This window comes from Podarcis gaigeae, assembly GCF_964106915.1.
Source record: "Podarcis gaigeae genome assembly, chromosome: 2".
NCBI classification, from domain to species: domain Eukaryota; kingdom Metazoa; phylum Chordata; class Lepidosauria; order Squamata; family Lacertidae; genus Podarcis; species Podarcis gaigeae.
This window is the reverse complement of record NC_139679.1, coordinates 50,220,987-50,240,205: the sequence shown is the minus strand read 5'-3', so window position 1 is coordinate 50,240,205 and position 19,219 is coordinate 50,220,987. Positions and strand designations below refer to the sequence as shown.

At 41.2% G+C, this 19,219-nt stretch overlaps 1 protein-coding gene across 7 annotated transcripts in view; it reads right to left on the bottom strand.

The window, feature by feature from the left end:
* DOCK2 (dedicator of cytokinesis 2) overlaps positions 1 to 19,219 on the bottom strand; it is a 249,142-nt gene that overhangs the window by 40,275 nt on the left and 189,648 nt on the right. For all 7 annotated transcript variants that reach the window (XM_083718724.1, XM_083718730.1, XM_083718728.1 and 4 more), the window contains 3 exons: positions 7,651 to 7,736; positions 2,106 to 2,262; positions 452 to 492 (listed from right to left, as the gene is read on the bottom strand). In XM_083718724.1, coding sequence (XP_083574850.1) covers positions 452 to 492; positions 2,106 to 2,262; positions 7,651 to 7,736 — 284 coding nt within the window. The remainder of the gene's footprint in view (positions 1 to 451; positions 493 to 2,105; positions 2,263 to 7,650; positions 7,737 to 19,219) is intronic.

The window sequence follows — 19,219 nt, the reverse complement described above, 5'->3', positions numbered from 1 at the left end:
ATCTAATTCCAAATGTAGTGCTCCATGTGCAAGACACTACAGCAGCAGCACACCCCACAGAACAGGTCTTTATTTACAGATTTTTGTCTAATGCTAAGCAATCAGGATTGATTCCATCTGCCAACTTGGAATGTGTCATCTACTTTGCTTCAAATTTCAGCTCCCGTTACATAACTTTTAGAGAGAGAAAGCCAGGCACCTGATTGGTTCACTCAAATGAAATACCAGGGTGAGGTGGGGAATTAAAGTTATATGTATGGCATGGCTTAGTTGCAGAAGGCTCAAGAAAGATTTATAGAGGACTGGATGAGCCTTAGACATTGCAAAGTCGAGTGAAATGGAGTGCTATCAGTTATGTACCACAATTCCATATAACTTCCTGTAGATTATGTGAGGAAAAGCAATAGCGATATCTCCAATAACAACAAAACCAGCTGAACGATCACCATACCTTATATACATCTCTTCACGGTTAATCTCCTTGTAGAAATTCTAGAGAAGGAAAATGAATGAAATCTGATCACCTTTGCACACAGAAATCATGGTTAGTTTCATTCAGGGAATCACTTTGCCTTTATGTCATATTTCATCACTAAAAGTTCAAGGCTTTAATTAGCTAACATGAATATGCATTACTTATGCACTGCCTCTGATTGAAACCAGAATTCATACAATAATTGGTAATGTACTGCCCCAATCTAGGGTCATAACATATTTCCCCACAGCAGTTCTGCTGATTCTCAATGAAATGATATTTTGAAATCATTAGGGTGAAAATCTTTTGAGTTCATGACAGCAAGTTGATGAAAAGTTTTTGCTTGAGAAAAGTAAGAATCAGGCCTTCTATCTGCCGAGTGATATATCATGAATTCTAATGTATACGTTCATGTTGGGGCTGACAGTTTTTCATAAGTAGCCAATGGGACGATTTTTTATCAAATACACAAACTGTGACATACATTTGATGACAGAAAACAGGGTGGATAAGTTAGGCAGCTCAGAATGGCCAATACCCTTGTAGGTAGGGCAAATGTTGCCTTTCTCTGTAAGGTGTGGTTTAGTTACAGTGCTGAGCATTATGATTGCTCAGTTGGTTAGATTGTGGTGCTGAAAATGCCAAGGTTGCAGTTCGATCCCTGTATAGGGCAGCTGCATATTCCTGCATTGCAGGGGGCTGTACTAGATCCTCAGGGTCCCTTCCAACTGTACAATTCTATGATTTCTATGATCTAGAACAGGGGTCAGCAAACTTTTTCAGCAGGGGGCCAGTCCACTGTCCCTCAGACCTTGTGGTGGGCCAGACTATATTTTGGGAAAAAATAATGAACGAATTCCTGTGCCCCACAAATAACCTAGAGATGCATTTTAAATAAAAGGACACATTCTACTCATGTAAAAACACACGGATTCCCAGACTGTCCACAGGCCGGATTTAGAAGGCGATTGGGCCAAATCCAGCCCCCAGGCCTTAGTTTGCCTACCAATGATCTAGAACCATACGTTGTTTTCTATGAAGTATACAGCAGTAAGAGACAGTAGTAGTGTAGATAAGCTGTGAATCAGGAAGTACCTGGTTCATTCAAGTTTTACCTCAGGCATGAGTACACTAGGTATGATTCTACCCTCTAAACCTCAGTGTCCCATCAGCAGGATAAAGGGAATTGTATCAACCTACCTTACTGGGCTACTGTAAGAATTACTGATCTAATATAGTACCCCAAAGGTACTATATAAATGTTGTTGTTGAGCATATTGGCTTGCTGCTCTCTTAGCAGCCCGATTTTATTTTTTGGGGAATGCATGGAGTGTTCTCTTAAGACTTTTTGGATAGAAGTTTCTATCTAATATTATACAATTTAGACTTGATAACTTATTTTTTCCCTTCCAGGTCTATGATAATATGAGGATACAGTATAGCTTCCATTTCCTTTCTATGTTTACTCCCTTCAGTCATTACTATGAGCCACCTTCAAAACAGATCAAGCATTTGCAGATTTTGTAGATTGCTCACAACTTCAAAACATTTCCCCACCATCCTAGTGTATGGATTTCTTGATTTACTATCTGAAGAACGTCTTCAAGCAAGCCTTCAAAACACTACACACCAACAAATTCACAGTGCAGCTCATGCGGTTGTTCTTGCTTTCATCATTCATCACAGCACGGTAGTCCAACAGCTTTTCCAAAAGGCCTTTGACTAGGCTTACAAATGTTTCAACTGCCTTGGCAATCTTGGCATAACTTGAGGAACACTCGGTGAGACTGAAAATAAAGAAGACAGTATGAGAACCAGCTTGTTGGAGAAGACACACTGGTGGGTGTTCCTCTTGGCAATAAGAAGGGAGGGGAGATGGGGAGAGAGGGGAGCAATAAATAAAATCATTTGACTGCAAATCTGAGATTATACCTCTATGAAATGATACTCTAGGCACTGTTGCCCAGAACCCCACGATTCTACACACACGTGTACATTGCTACCAGAATGGGTTTTGCAGGTCTGCCATGTTTTTCCAAAGTAAAGCTTCTGGCTGCTGGTTTAAGTTAAAAGCCCAGAAATAAAAGAAATCAAGCAGTTTAGGTTTACTCATCTGGGAAATGTGTGCTCACACCACCTCCGTAGTCCAACCTGATGGCTATTTCCCCACTTCTGGCATTTGGTTAGATGCCCCCTTGCTACCCAATAAGCAAACCTTATTGATAATTCATTCTGATTTACTAGCACAAAGCTTAAGCAGAGGTTAGATTACATATGGTCTTTATTGATCATTCATTCTGATTTGTTTGAACGCCCTGCAACCATCTGGATTTGCTTGCAGGTGTTTATACATCTTCCCATTAGTGATTTGTTTATTCCACACTTTCTCTATGACGTTAGCCACCCTGAGCCTGGCTTTGGCTGGGGAGGGTGGGATACAAATAGAATTATTATTATTATTATTATTATTATTATTATTATTATTATTATTATTAAAAGTGGATTTGTTGAACTAGCATGACAGAGCCACTTCAACTGCACAAAAGCAACATTCCAGTATGCACTTAAATCCCTCCAGCAAGATAGTGACAGACTGTTTCTCAGGCATGGCAGAGCTGGTCAAGTACTGCCATGTTACCCAACTTGTGCACGTCTGTGATTATGTGCTAGAAATACTGTGTGAGCTAGAAGTACATGCATACACTACAGTAAGCCCATGGTGGCAGCAGTCAGTTATGCCATGGTCATACAAATTGTTGTAATCCTCTGTGCATAAGTACTTCCAGTTCACAAAAGTACTTGCTGTCCTTGATCAGGTGTGCAGAAGGTCTACGGCAGTTGCAAATGAATTTAATATGATCATTTGGAGGAAATCTCATGGGGGTGTTTTGCCCATCCTGCCAGTCCTATCCTGCCTTTTCACTACCATTTCAGTGAGAAAATGCATTGGAAAAATAGGATAGCTGCTTCTGTACAGCAAGGTAATTTTCAGTCTTGAGTCATTGAATGTGTGACACTACAGGGCTGCCTGAATGTATTTTCTTCTTGTCTTCTGGCTTTGCTTTAATGTGAGACAGGGGATTCATGGGCTCTGACAAAGTGAGAGGCTGGTGATGTTTCTTTTTGCACCATTATAGTCACATCCTGTTAAAGCATCCTGTCTTCCTAAATTCTGATCTAGCTTTTAAGTGACTGCAGCAGCAACTAACCAAGTCCATTAAGGATTTTAAATCTGATAAATTATGGAAATTATGAGGGACACTGCACTGGAAAATAATGACAAGAAGTTAGCAAATGCTCAGTTTCATTCTTCACCGTCTTAAAATGCAATTATCCTGCATGTCTTGAATTGTTGCTGTGCTGCAGTATGTACAGTTCTTAATTTCCCTGGGCTTCATTAGTAAATTCATTTAAATGCAAAGCTGTGTTGTAATGCACTAGTATATTTTACATATGCAAATATATTTTGTAATTCATTGGCATTCTTTAGCAACTGCAATCTTGCATTTTCATTAGATATCATGGCATTATGTTTTAATAGGTATTTAATGTTACCTCCAAAGAATAATCTAACTTTCAACCTAATATTTGGGCTTTCCATAAGGAATGTGAGGAGTTACTCTGTACACTGGGAATTTATTTATGCTTCCGTTTGTAGTTCACTTGCACCTTGCTCTTCCATCAAAGGCAAATGTGGGAAACCTGTGGTCTTTCAAATGTTGTTGGACTATAGTTCCCAACATCCTTAACCAGTGGCCATGCTGTCAGAGGCTTTAGAATTCCAAGACCACTCTAATGATACAGCTCCATTGTGACAGTGAAAAACAACCATGGTCAAATCCTAATTACCCTTTTGGCTCAATTTAAATTGATTTCTCCCTCGTAAGCATATTGAGCTTTCTTCTCCTTGAGAAAAGTTCCATAGAGGTGTAAACATATTTTTCCTTGCTCTCTGCAATCTAGCACACCAGGGACAGTGGACTATAGCAGCATCTTTTCACTAAAACACTGTGTGCAGTGCTTTGCATTCCTATAGAAAGGGCATATTTGACATGGAGGAACATTCCTCATACTATCCTCAGCCTGTGTTTTGAAGTGACCCAGTGCCACATTCTTATTTCCTAAGGTTATTTGATTGCAGTATTACTGTGTAGTGCAATCTATTATATTTAATACAGCATTCGACTTAATTTCTATTGTTTCCATCTTCACTGGTATCTCAGTTGAATAACGTCTGACCTCCAGGACACAATTCTGTTACCAAAAATTCATGGTATGGCATATTCTTCCCATATTGGTCTTAAATAGGTTTTGCAGGAGGGAGTTTTTGACATGGAAGTATTTTGAGAAATGCAATTCTCCACATTTTAACTTTGAGAGTTATGAGGAGGAATGTGTTCTGTATACATCAGACCATCTGAAACCATTACTTTAGGACAGAGTAGCTCTATTCTATGTTACCTGTCCTGCCTTCTGGAAAAGGGCAAAATACAAGCATCAGGCAGCAGAATATGAGCCAAAGCAAATTAAATAAATAGATGTTCCAAATCATTGCTTTTACAAACAAACAAACAAACAACTTATTATCCACAGCATGTGAAGCCTTGACTTCAGGTGGCACAATGTTTCTGGGATACTCCAGAACAAAATAGGGGCCATGTCCCCAATTATTCACTCTGGCTATTCCCAATCTGGCAGAAATAATATAGATGGGAATCTATAACAAGGTGAATTTCATTAGATTCTGTCATCTCATGTAACAATTCAATTGAGCAGCACTGAGAAGTGTCAGGGTGAAATAATGCAATGCTTTCTGTGGCATTCTCCAGGAATCTCTATAATTTTGAAAGTGCAGATCATCATCATTTTATACTTTCCAAGCTGATATATTTCCACAGACGTATTTAACCTCTTTCCTGAAATTTCTGCCTCCCAAAAGGACCACTGTTGGGGATGTTTGTCTTCTGATTATTGCGGTATTCTGCTTAAACTTATTTTTGACTTTAAAGACTTAATTTACCTGAAAGTTTGTATGTAGTTTGTAATAAATCAAATGTAAGTGCAGGGAAATGGTTCTGCCCTTCAGAAAAGAAGAGATTTGCACATTTCAACATGATTGTCCACACTTCTTCTGTGACCTCTATGCACAGACCTCTAGTTGCATATGTATTAATTCTTTTCTGATTCTTAGGCTGCTCTTTCATAAGTTGATTCACAGTTCAACTGTCACAGAGCATGTTCAGAGTTAAGCATGAAAATTAAGTATTATTTTGTAAAGCAGAAAGTTGTAGGCCACAGCAACAAAGAAGGCAAAGTCAAGAGATGATGCCATTCATCATATGTTGCTTCTGTGCTGAAACTGTGCCTTTGAGATCAACAGCTCCCTTAGATAATAAGAATATATCTTTACCTTGGGAAAAAGAGAAGTAATTATCCATTTCCTAGTATGGCCAGAATTATGGTGGGTGACAAGTTGAGGCAACAAAGCCACTACTATACTTTTGCTCTTATGCTTGTTCAGTTCCATTCTAGAAACAGAACCCATCCACACATGTTAAGAAAAGGAGGGAAGGATTGCATTTATTAAACAGGGTACTGTCCAATGACCAAGCCAATTTAATTTCTGTAATGCCTCCAAAAGTGTAAAAATGTTAGCCAGTGTTCCCCTATGTATCACTATTTACGTAGGGGATCAATCAGCACCTGGATGCAAAGTACCTTTGCAAAAACAAATTGTTTATATATTATGGACACTTCCTTACAACTGATTTGCATGCCAGTATGTCGGGTGGTGCTGTGGGTTAAACCACAGAGCCTAGGGCTTGCTGATCAGAAGGTCGGCGGTTCGAATTCCCGCGACGGGGTGAGCTCCCGTTGTTTGGTTCCAGCTCCTGCCCACCTAGCAGTTCGAAAGCACACCTGTGCAAGTAAATAAATAGGTACCATTCCAGCGGGAAGGTAAACGGTGTTTCCGTGTGCTGCTCTGGTTTGCCAGAAGCGGCTTAGTCATGCTGGCCACATGATCCGGAAGCTGTACACCGGCTCCCTCAGCCAATAAAGCGAGACTGGACCTAATGGTCAGGGGTCCCCTTTACCTTTACCTTTACCTTTTTATGTCAGCCACAGAAGTATGTGGGGTAAAGCCATGGATCCATTACTGCTGCTTGCCTGGCTGGTGTGGGGGCAGAGTGGTGGTAAGGTCAAGGCCATGTAGGTGCCCCAGTGAGACCAATCAGGTACTCCCACAGGTGCACCCACATGCCCTGACCTTGCTGTTGCACTGCCCCAGTCTTGTCCAGGTAAGCAGCAATGACACTGCCGTCAGGAAGGCTGCTCCACCCCAACATACATGCTGCTACAGGTCAGCCATCTGCAAGGCAAGTGTAGACTGTGCTAACCTCTATGGTGGTTGATGCTAGATTGAACATACTAGCTCTAACAACAACAAACCCAGTAGCTTAGCTCCAATACCACATCCTAACATGTTCCAATGTTATGATGTACTTTCTGTTTTGCTTCTGGGTCAGGTCTACCATCTCTGGAGAAGTTTGTGTTTTGAGGCACACTAAATTTGAATGGAAATGTTTTATGCCTGAAGCATTTTTCACTCCCTGCCTGTATATATATTTGCATGACAGAGCACAGGTGCCCTGGGGGCACAATTGAGTTACAGACCTATGTTTATTTAAGACACACGCACATACACACACACACACACCCCACATTAAAAAAAAGTCAATTTAAAGAGATTTTCCAAGGAATACCCTGAAGCTAAGCAGAAGTGGATCTCGTGGCCATATTCTAGGAGACTACTGGAAGCCCCATGTAAGAACAGGGGAGAAGTACAATAAATACGTTACTATATGGATCATACTTAAAACAAATGTTCAACCTTAAAAATTGTGGGAGGCATTCATCATCGTGCTAAAGTGATTGTTCTGTCAGGGAAGCATTCCAACTTACTGGATGGAACAATCTCCATTCTCCTCCCACTGTGCTGTTCTGGAGGTTCTCTCACACAACATTCCCCCTGAACCAATTTTGGGGTGTGTGTGGAAAGAAGAGTGGAAAGCCCATTTGTACAAATGGAAGTCCTTGTGCAGGGCTTCCACTGAGGGGGCTCATTGACTGAATCCTACTCCAAAACCAAGGATTTGCCCCTTCTTTGTACTTACATTGATTCAAACAAATGCAGATATTGCTCATCTCCACGGCCTCCTTCCACTTCATGGTCCAATTTTAAAATGATTTCGTTTTCAAACTGTTCAGGGAAAGGAGGTAAAACCTTTAACCACTGTGCACATAAAGGAAAATATGTCACCCACACCAACCATTTAAATATTTAAGAACATTGACGGTTACCAACAGCTTAGTGATTATAGAAATTAAGACAACATTCCAGCCTGAAAACATAGGATTCCCCACCCCCCAATAAAGATGACTGTCCCTATTGAAGTATTATTGAGAAGTCGGGTTTTGATATTATTGCTGGGAGTAAAGCAACAACACATGCAGTAAGTTTCCTGAATTGGGGAGGGGGGGAGGCATAGACAGAAAGGCAACCTGTCTGTGCCACTCCCTGATTCTTTCCCTTTCAAGTATCTTTCCTTCCTTCCTGCTTCTTCTCCAAGTTAGTCAGTCCAAGCATGAGCTAGCATGTACTAGTGTTAAGTGCTGGCTCCATCTGGACTTAGAATGGCTTTGTTTGCCATGAATAAACCTTACGTTTTATTTATCTTTTAAAGGAGCAGCCTTACCAGACTATTTTTTTCTGCACCACTGTGATATATTTGCTAAACTCCAACAATTATAAAACCTACTTATTTAATGAGGGCGAAAAATACAGTCATTTACTATGAAGAAAAAACGTGGCTAATTCTGAGTTACTCTGAAAATAAAGAACTGAGACAAATTTTGAAGGCAGTAAGACTGAATGATGTGTGGAGAAAAAGGTTTTGCCTTAGACTGCTGAAGTTCTAAATAGTAATATCCAGGTAAGTCTTATCTGAGAAAATTTGACTTCGGTGATGAGCCATTGCTTTTATAGTTTGGGTTCTTAAGGCCTGTAACTTTATTTTTAGGTCACTGATTCAGTGCTGGGTAATGGCTATTATACATATGCATTGAAGAATCCTATCTGAACAGAAATTGAATTGCTTCTGGGGTTTTTTTACAGTGATAGTGTGTGCACATGCATGTGTACATGCATGTGTACCCACCCACTTTCTTTATAAGGTGATTTATAACCTCCAGCCTTGATTCCTCAGAGAACTTAGTTTTGACCAGTAGGCTAAGCTTTCTGGAGGTGACAGAGTTGGAGACCAACAACCATCTGGGGACTCGTGGTTGAAAAACTAATTTACATGTCTAGTCTATCAATGTACAAACAGTTACCTTGCATTCTTGGTTACCTTTGAAACAAATGGTTAAAAAGGAAATGGAATGAACTGTTTACTGCTGGAGATTTGCCCTTTCTTGTCAGTGCCATTTGATGTGGCAATGAACCCATACAAGCTGGTTGTGAAGCTATTTTGGTTCAGGCTTTACCCCCCCCCCCCGCCCCGCCCTGGCTGCATGTGAAATCTCACCAGTGCTTGAATGTTCAAAGTTTGAGCATCAAAGATTGGCAAATAATCATTTTATTCTATGTTTGGAAAATATGCAGATGATAAATACAAGTTGCATGGAATCACATTTCCCTCCCTCCAAGTAAAGTACTTAGGTCCAACTGGAAGGCAGAAACCCCACATGCACAGAGGTCTGTCCCCCACCTGATATCTGCCATGGACCCAGTATTACTTCACACTTCAAAAAACAACAACCCCAAAACACCTAAGGGAACCTCGAGAACTTGGTGTGGTGACTTGTACATACACAAAATAGAAAGTGAGCAATTAAGCAGAATGGATAAATGATAATGTGAAAGACGTAAAATAAACATGGGCACAAGTATTTCTAAACAGTAATGGTTAGTCATGTTGCTTGGCTAAGAACTAATATTTTTGAAAAGGGACTAGTGCTTAAAAGGGGGAGGAGGAATCCAATAGACATCGGGGGCCAGATTCAGCTAGCTGGTCCCAATAGCAGAAGCCTGCACAAGGACTTCAGCTAGTGCAGTGGAGCTTTCCCTCTCCCTCCCCTCCCCTCATGCTCCCTTCAAATTGGCTCAGGGTGGTGGAAGAAACCCTAGAACTGCGTGTGGAGAAGAGGGGATATCATTCTGTCAGACAAGCAGAAATGTTCACAATGATGAAATGTTTGTGGCAGCTTGATGTTGAATTCTTCAAAATGATAAAAGGGGCTGGAGCAACTCCCCTATGAGGAAAGGTTAAAACACCGGGAACTTTTTTGTTCAAGAAAAAAGAGGGATGGGGGAGGGGCAGGAGAAGATAGAGGTGCAGGAGAAAGTGGATAGAGAGAACACCCGGATGAAAATGAATATTGGGAGGTTCAGGGCAGATATAATGAAATACTTCTTTAAGAAGCAAATAGTTAAACTGTGGGATTCAATGTTGAAGGATGTAGCATGGCCACCAAATTGACTTTCAAGGGAGTTTAGAAAAATTCATTGAGGATAAAGCTACCAATGGTTACGAATCGTGATGGCTGTGTACTACCTAAAGTATCAGAGGTGGTATGTCTCTGAATAAATGTTGCTGGGGAGCACAAGTGTGGAGCATGCTGTTGCACCCAAATTCTGCTTAGAGGTTTTCCATGGGCATCCGGTTCACTATTGTGAGAAGAGGATGCTGGACTGGACCCACCATCTGTTCTTATGGCAGAGGCGGGGCCAGCATAATTAAAGATGATGAAGCTGCAGGCTTTGCACCTGCCATGTGCAGGCCCAGTCAGCACCTGTTCTCTCTCTCACACACACACATCCCTGCCAGCTGTCACTCTGGACAGGTAAGCAGGCTGTTGGCTACTGAGGTCAGTGACTGTGTAGGAACAGCACGCTGTCCCGTGGTGCTGAGCCTGACTGTAGCACCAGTGAACCCTCCCTGTTCTGATATACCATGTTTTGATGTGGGCCCTGATTCTATTAACACAGTACACATCCAGTACAATTAGTATTTATTGCTGAATGGCATCATTGTTTCCTTGGTAACCTTGGAGAAACACAGTCTAGGGACTGAACAAAACCCATTTAAGTAACAGTCAACAGCAGCATAAATAAAGGCATCCTTCATGCAGATCTCTTCACCAGTACAAATATAGAATATTTGTCTACTTCAGTACTCCAAATAACTAAATACATTGTGCATTTTTGGAACAGAAATCACTTGCAAGGTTACTTAACAAGATGGCAATTTTTATAACCACATACTCAAGAAAAGTCCCTGAGGAACCAGTAGCATAAAGGTTGTAACTCGGAAATATGTTTGAAAAGCCCCCCTAGAAATATTTTCACAAAACTAGAGAGCAGTACTTTATAGAATCAAGGCTTTAGTCATGTAATCAGCACAAATGTCTTCTAAAGTTTTATGCTGACCAGCAGGCCCCTTTTTGGCAGGAATCTTTTTTTGCAGCTTGGCTTGAGTTCAAGCCAGGCTGCAAAACAAGAAAAGAAAGAATTGGCTGTGAGCTTCCTGTTCTTTCCTTTGAAGGTGGGTCAGCTGGTGTCATGGGTGATGGCAGGCGACTGACGGGTTCGCGGCACTGCCTGCCTGTCAAAGTGGCCCAGGGCGGTGGGAGGAACTGAGAACCCCGCCTACAGACCCTGTTCTCCATCCCTGTTTTATGTTAATTTGGCAGTGTGCTAATTCATAACAAAAATGGTGAAGATGAGAGTTTGGCCTATGGTATGCAACCTGCTGAAAAAGGCAAAACTCCAGTGGCCGAAGAGTGTAAGGCAAAGCTATGCATGCTTCTTTAGTTGTTAAAGGAAATAAATGCACCACCTATCCCTTGCCACTCATTGTTACTCTTATAGCTGCCTTTGGTATAGTATGGTTTGTTACCACACCAATACGTATGTTAGCAAAAGCATTTCCATCTTTTGCTATTTCACGAGTCAATATCTGTCCCAACATTTGGTACCTGAATTATACTTTAACTCATGTTATGTTTGTGCTGTTGTTTTAAACTGTTTTTATATAAATAATAAGGGTGCTTTTTTCTAAATGCTTTTAAATGCTAGTGTTTAAACTCTTTTTATATTTGCAAGTATTTTATATGCATTTTATTATACTGTGATTTGCTGCCATGTGGGGAGAAATGTATAAAACAACAACAACAATGCTGCAAATAGATATTATGGCAAAGATGTCATCAACCCCAACATCAGTGCACCTCAGTCTCTCTATATTTTTAGTTTGATTGGATTATAGTATCTATTATATACTAGCAGACACCCTACCCCACAGAGCTGTGTTTTACCCTTTTCTGCTTTAGAGACTTTGCCCCTGGTTACAACTGAACTGGCTCTTGGTCACTTTCCACTTAGTCTTAATGCTTGCACTAGCAGTATCTTTCCTTCATTTCCCATAATTCTCTTTGTCTTTCATTTTTGTATGCACAATTCTTACATCAGCCTCCTATGTTTCTTGTGACAGCAACCTTGGCCATACAGGACATCAGCAACACTCACGCCTACTTCAGCCCATTAACACAAAGTTATCGTATTTGGACCACTGTAAACCACAAGTCAAACATTTAATACTTCTGGCTATTGCTTAAAGCTGCTTTACAGGTACATGCAAATTTCTGATATTCCTCTGTCCCTTTGTCCTCTCCCTTCATCTTTGTCCTATGCTACCTAGATTGTGCTGTAACTAGACAGGAAACATGTCACTTCTATGCTCTGCTCTGCTCTTCAGATATGCTCAGTGTGATTAATTATCCCACTGAGTCTTTCGTCAACACTGTCTACACTAGAAGACACATCTTTTTCTTTGACCTTCCTTTCTATGTGAGGCTAGCTGGATTTGATTACTGATGACTGAGCCTTCAAAATGCTGCTGCTTAAATGTCTCTGAAAACTAAAATTCAATTCAGACATATCTTGCACAACAATGGTAGAGTGCAATGTCCTAATTTAACCATAGAGAGGGTGCTTGCTTTGCCATTTTCACTTCACAGGACACAAAAACAACCTTTTCCAAATCTGCTGGTCCAACAGTGGCCATATATCTATGCATCTCTTTCTCATCTTATTTGTAATTCTCCCTCTCATCTTTTTTGCTGGCTATAGAAAGACACAGTGCTCAGTGGCAGCACCTACATGTCATAGTAAACCATAGTTAATAGTTTACTGAGAATAAATGGGTGCCTCCTGATCCACTTCTCCCCTACTGCAAGTAATAAAACATCATCCCTGGATTAGTATTACATCCAAGCCAAAGGTATTGGTTTGTTTTGCTGAACCAAACCACAATTGGTAAACCAAAAACAAACCTGATGCACACTGGATCTAAGTGTGATGGAAGTGTTTAAACATACATTTGGTGTATTCTGAGACATTTGTCATCATGGCAGAGAATGTTTATTTAAACCACTTAATCTATGTTCCATCACATTTAAAATGCTCATCTCCCTTTATCCATTGGGTCTAGACGACCCATCCCTTTTATCACCCCCTCAAAACACTTAATGTTTATGGTGCTCATAATATTCTAGGTGGCTCCTTATGTAGTTTCTCCCTGGTGCTACAAGCTTCTATTTGATCTATAAAGTCTCACATCCAAATACAAATCTAACCTCTACTTTTGGATGAAAATCCAAAATAGGCCAGGAGGAACTAAAAGTAGAAGGAAGGGGGTGGGGAAGGAAAGAAAATAGGTACTAAAAAAACAGCAAGCCTCCTCATTCATCTCTTATACATAACAGGTAACAGATATCCTCTCTCATTCACATGGGTATTAAGTCTAACTTTGATCAACACCAACCACTCACTCTCTTTGGCGATAACCATTTCATAGACACAGTTTTCCACCCAGTTGATTTGGTTTGCGTCCTCCTTCCCCCATCCCCCATTTCTGCAGTTTCTTCCTTTATTTTATTTATTTATTTAAATTAAATTATATGCCACCCTTCATTTGAAGATCACAGGGCAGTTTACAACATAAAAACCACAAATACATAACATAACAGCAAAAACAACAACAACCAGCTGTACACCCCATTTCCTCTCTTTCCTTGACTCTGAGGCCCATGTCAGACAGTTCACATGACATCTAAATAGCATTTTGATAATCTTGGTCTGCTGTTCCTTTGCTGGAGTGGCAGCTAAAGAGGAGGCAGCCAAAGGAAAATGCTTATCTACTGCCAGAGGGTACCAGCACATTGCCAGGCATTCAGGAAATAAAGGCCAAAGAAGATCTGTTCCTATAGACACAGTCCAGCCTGTGCCACCGAATCTTGGCAGCAGTCTGTCTGCCATTTGCAACGCATTCTGCTCATTTCCCCAGGCCCTGCGCTTCTTCTCTTTAGGTGAATATAGAAACAGTGCATGTGGATGATGGCTGTTAACTATGTTGTTCCACATTTGGTTTAAGAGGAAGCAGGGAGTCTCCAGTTCATCCAAGAGTGGTTACCAGATCTCTTCCTCACTGGCTTCTCTGTGTATTTTAGAAACACTATCTCTTCCACGGCTGAAGCTTGCCTTCTCTTATTGTTTGCTCTGATCCATATTTGGAGATTAATGCAGGCACAGAAAGTAGTACATTTAAATTGATGTGCTTTTGTTGCAACAGTGGGAAAACTGCAAGAACTAGGTGCACCACCTTATCGGGAAAATGTGATTCCTTTCTCCCACAGAGAATGCAAGAAAATGAAATTAAACTGAGCACCCTCACAATACGAGGCTGTGAAGCATTGTACTGCAGAAAGGCATCCAAGACAGCAAGATGAAGATATCTACCTCCTACACACAGGGAGGAAAGTGGAATAGGGAGTTTAAGCCGCTCTCTAGATTATCAGTGAAAGCATACAGTACATCAAAGAGGTAGAAGTAATGTAGGAACATAGGAAGCTGCCTTGTACATAATCAGATTAAGGTTTTGGTAGTGTTGGTGCTGCCTGGCAGTAGCTGTCCAGGGTTATAGGCAGGGGATATTCCCAGCCCTATCTGGATTGAACCACTGAGCTACCACTGAGCTGTGGCTTGTCCCCTGAGCAACATAGAACTATCTCAACAGTACTGAGTTCTTAAAGGGGAGGGGGGCATACACTGAAAACATCTGTTAAGAACATAAGAATCCTGTCGGATCAATCAATCAATCAATCAATCAATCAATCAATCAATCTTTGTGGTCAAAGACCAGACAGATCCTGTTGGATCAGGCCAAAGTTCTGTCTAGCCCAGCCTCCTGTTCTCACAGTAGCCAAACAGAGGCATATGGGAAAATCACAAGCAGAACCTGAATGCAGAAGTGCTCTCCATACCGATACAAGAATGTAAGAACGTAAGAAGTGGCTGCTAGATGAGGACAAAGGCCCATCTTGCTCAGCATCCTGTTCTCACAGTAGCCACTCAAATGCTCAGAGGAAGCCCCAAAGTACTCTCCCCATTTGTGATTCCAAGCAACTGGTATTCAGCCTCCAACAGTGGAGGGAAAACATATCCATCACAGCTAGGAGCCATTCATAGCTTTATCCTGCAGAAATTTATCTAACCTTGTTTCAAAGCCATCTAATAGAGGGCATCACTACATCTTGTGAGAATGAATTCCACAGTTAACTATGTGCAGTGGGAAGAAGTGCTTTGGTGTTTCCTGTATACCTTTTATATAATATATAAAATAATTCTGGAGTTAAATCACTATTCTCATTACTACTGTTGTTCAGCCTGAGATTAGGCAGCCAAAACGGCATTATCCATGCACAAGAGGGAGGCATTAGATTGAACACCAAGGTTTGCAAGATGGGGACTGAAAAAGAGGAATGGCCATGGAGCGCTGACTCTTTTTGGAGGTGGGGGCAGGAACCAGGTGGAAGGGAAGGCTGAAAGAATAATTGCATTTGGTAACTGAAAGTGTTGCTCATCTGTAATGGACTGTTAAAGTGTTATATCTGTAATGGACTGTTAAAGTGTTATTAATTGTTCTCTGTCATTCAACATATATGTTGTTATGGTGTTAAGAAGCTGGTTTATTTTAATGTTTGGCAACTGAAAGTGTTGTTTGGCTGCAGTAGGTGTTAAATTGTATTCTCACCTCTATGCTATTATTATCTTTAGATTGTTTTCTTTCTCTGCTACTTTTGCATTTATTTTTAGTGAAATGCACAGGGTGTTGTTGTTGGTTTTTTTACCAGACTTTTCATACTGTCTGTTATGCTGGAGGAGGGCGCTGAACATTGATGCTGCAACATTTTATTGCAAGGGCTCACTTGTTGGATACAATTCTGTATCTGTCCTAAGACTGTCCTCATCCTGATAACCCAAGGCACCATGACAGATCAAAGCAGAGGGAACGCACACTGTCAGCAGCAGAATGATCATAATGAGTGGTTTCTTTGCCCACCTGGCAGAGATGCCTGTGTCACAGTGCCATATAATCTTGCCAGTTGGTTAAGATTTGCCTCAGGAATCCTCTGTGAGTGCTCACCATTAAGATCAGTTAGGTTGGCAAGCAGGGTCCCCAAAATATGGAACTCCCTAGCTATTGACTTCCATCTTGTCTTGTACAGCTGTTTAGGTGAAAACTGAAGACTTTCCTCTTCAATGCTGTGTTCAGCATAATTAGTTTAGGCGTTACCGAGTAGCTTCTTAACGTATATCGTAGTCTTCCTAGTATGGCTATTATATCTTTTTGTTTGTGTGTCACCTTGTGGGAGCACAGCACAGCCCTCAGAAGCAACTAAAAGGAATACTTTAAATAAATCATGTTCTCCTTCCACCTAGCATGATGCCTGGGAACTGAGCCTGATCCATCAGGGTGGTAATGCTGGTAGCAATTCTGACACAGTCCTTGCCTTGCAGGATTAACTTTCCCTCTAACTTCCAAAAGGTTCAGCAGAAACAGGATGAGTTTATGTGCTTGTACTGCCTCAAGGCTGACAGAAGTGATGGGAGCCAGGGGATTAAAGCTAAAGAGCATAGGCTACTGGGGGAAGATGTGAACATTTTTCTTTCCTTGAGCCAAAAGTATCTATAAAAGGCTTTGAAAAACACAAGGGTAAGGCAAGTGCCTCTTACAGAACACCTTCTGGTTGCTTACTGTCTAAGAACATGCACCTTCCTTTTCAAGCAGACACCTGTATTATGCTTTCCAACATTATATTACAACCTTGAGAGGTGGATTTTCAAGAGACTACCTGTGTCTTTGAAAAGAACACGGGAATTAGAGCTCACAGGGAATACACAACCTATCAATGAATGCTCAAAGTCAGTACTATTTTTGCTGCCGTCTAATAACTACCAGGCAAGAAAAGTAATTTAAAAACCTGCTCACAGCTGGTTAAAATATGTGATGGAAATGTTGAGTGAAGGATTTAAACAGGGATCTGCAACATGAATTCATGTTGCTTACCAGGATCAAAATAGTATTATGCTTAGGAATTAATCTTTGCTAAGCCAAAGACAAATCTTCTTTTTTAACAATAATCTTAACCCGATATTTATTTCAGTGATGTTTTCATTTATTCTGCATATTATCATTTCATCCCTACAAATACTTTCGAATACAAACCATTTTATTTTGGGGGCAGATGTTTCATCAGCTCAGCACATAAAACCATTGGCTGCTCATTCAGAAAACAATTCTTCAAAATGGAATATTGGGACAAAATTCCATTTAACTCTGTGTGTGGACCTTTGAGCTAGTAACTACATCTGTCTACGCCTTTGGATTTAATGGAAGGAATCTTAGAGTAGTATTTAACTATGCTTTACTCAAAATAGACCCATTGAAATGAATGAACATGACTGAGTTAGGCATATTAATTTACTCTGGTCTACTGTTCTGAGTAAAACATAGTTGAATGCCACCCAGAATTGCTTATGCGTGTGTTTTTAATTTCTCTCAGTATCTATTAAAATTGTATGTAAGCAAGAGAGAGAAAAAACACAAAAGGACTATTTTTTTCATAAGGGATTGAATGGATAGGATTTTCCATTTTCAAAAAACATAATGAGAAGTAAAATATTTAACATCTCTAAAAGCATGATTTACCTAAAAAATGCCCTCTAAAAGGTTTAAAGGGACTTTATATTAAGGGGCATATTTTGGAAATGGAATAATAAAATTGTACAGTTATCGAGTTTGAAGGTGCTCTGAGGATCATCTAGTCCAGGGGTAGGCAACCTAAGGCCCCGGAGCTGGATCCAGCCCAATTGCCTTATCAATCTAGCCCACGGACGGTCCAGGAATCCGTGTGTTTTTACATGAGTCAAATGTGTCCTTTTATTTAAAATGCATCTCTGGGTTATTTGTGGGGCATGTCTTTGGGTATTGCAGCAGACTGTAGCACTGTCATGCAGTAAAACATTATCCAGCCTGCTGTGTCAAATGGCAGGCTACACAGTGCACCTTACAAACTGATCTCCTTACGAGAGAGCACACCCAGTTTCTCATTGCAAACAATGAAAGAAAGTGCTTCCCTGTGTGGGAATCTACCAACAAGGGCACACTCCAACTTGACATTTCCCCCATTTCCCTTTTCTTTGTTCCTTTCGATTCTTGCACACAGGCTGGCAATGCTCATACTGCAAACAATGAAAGAGCAGCACGGAAAGAACCAGACAAGTGAAAGAAAAGAAATTAAATGGATTAATTATATAAGGCAGCAATGGGAACCTGTGACTCTCCAGATGTTTCTGGCCTACAACTGCCATTGTCCCTGACAGTTGCTTGTGCTGGTTGGGGCTGATGCGAGTCACACAGAATCACAGAATTGTAAACTGGAAGGGACCAGAGGGTCATCTAGTCCAACCCCCTGCAATACAGGAATCCTGCCCACAGCTATCCCTGGGTGGGCTTGAATCGCCAGCCTTCCAGTTAACAGCCAGACCCACTGACCCACTGCGCCACTTGAGAGTCCCGAGTCCAACAAACTATAGAGGGCCACAGGTTCCTCTTCCTAGTCGGTCAATTTCATCCAGTACTGTGTGTCCTTGGATGGTTTCAAAAGAGGATTAGACAAATCCGTGGAGGATAAGGCTATCGGGGTTACTAACCCTGATGGCCATGTTCTACTTCCACTGTCAGAGGCAGCACACTTCTGAATACCAGTTGCTGGGAATCACAAGTGGAGAGAGTGCTGATGTGCTCAGGTCCTTGTGGGCAGGCTTCCCACAGGCATCTGGTTAGCTGAGGTGAGAACAGGATGCTGGAGTAGGTGGTGTGGCGATCACACAGGGCCCCCGGACGTTTCACCATCTATTGATCCCTGTGCCACCACTTTATTTCTCGCTGCCACCACCCAGGCCCTACCTGGTAAAATACTGAGTCCAGTCAGGGTTAAATTGGAACATAAACTTCTGTTTATTTATTGCAGTTTAACAAGTGTATGGTTTCCATAAACAGTCTCAGTCAATTACAACCATGGGGTGCCTATCCAGACCTATAACTTCCGCTACCTGCTCTCACTCACTAAACCACCTCTCAGATATTTACTTGTCTTCCTAGCTCCTAACTGTTCCTGACTCAGCTTATTTCGCTACACTAACTCAACCTACCCACAGACTCTATCCCAATTCACTCCCACTCCAACCAATCACCCAACTCCCAACGAACCCCTCCCAGAGTTGGTTTTATAGTCCCTCTGGCTCCACCCCCTGGGTTCTGATTGGGTAACCTGTTT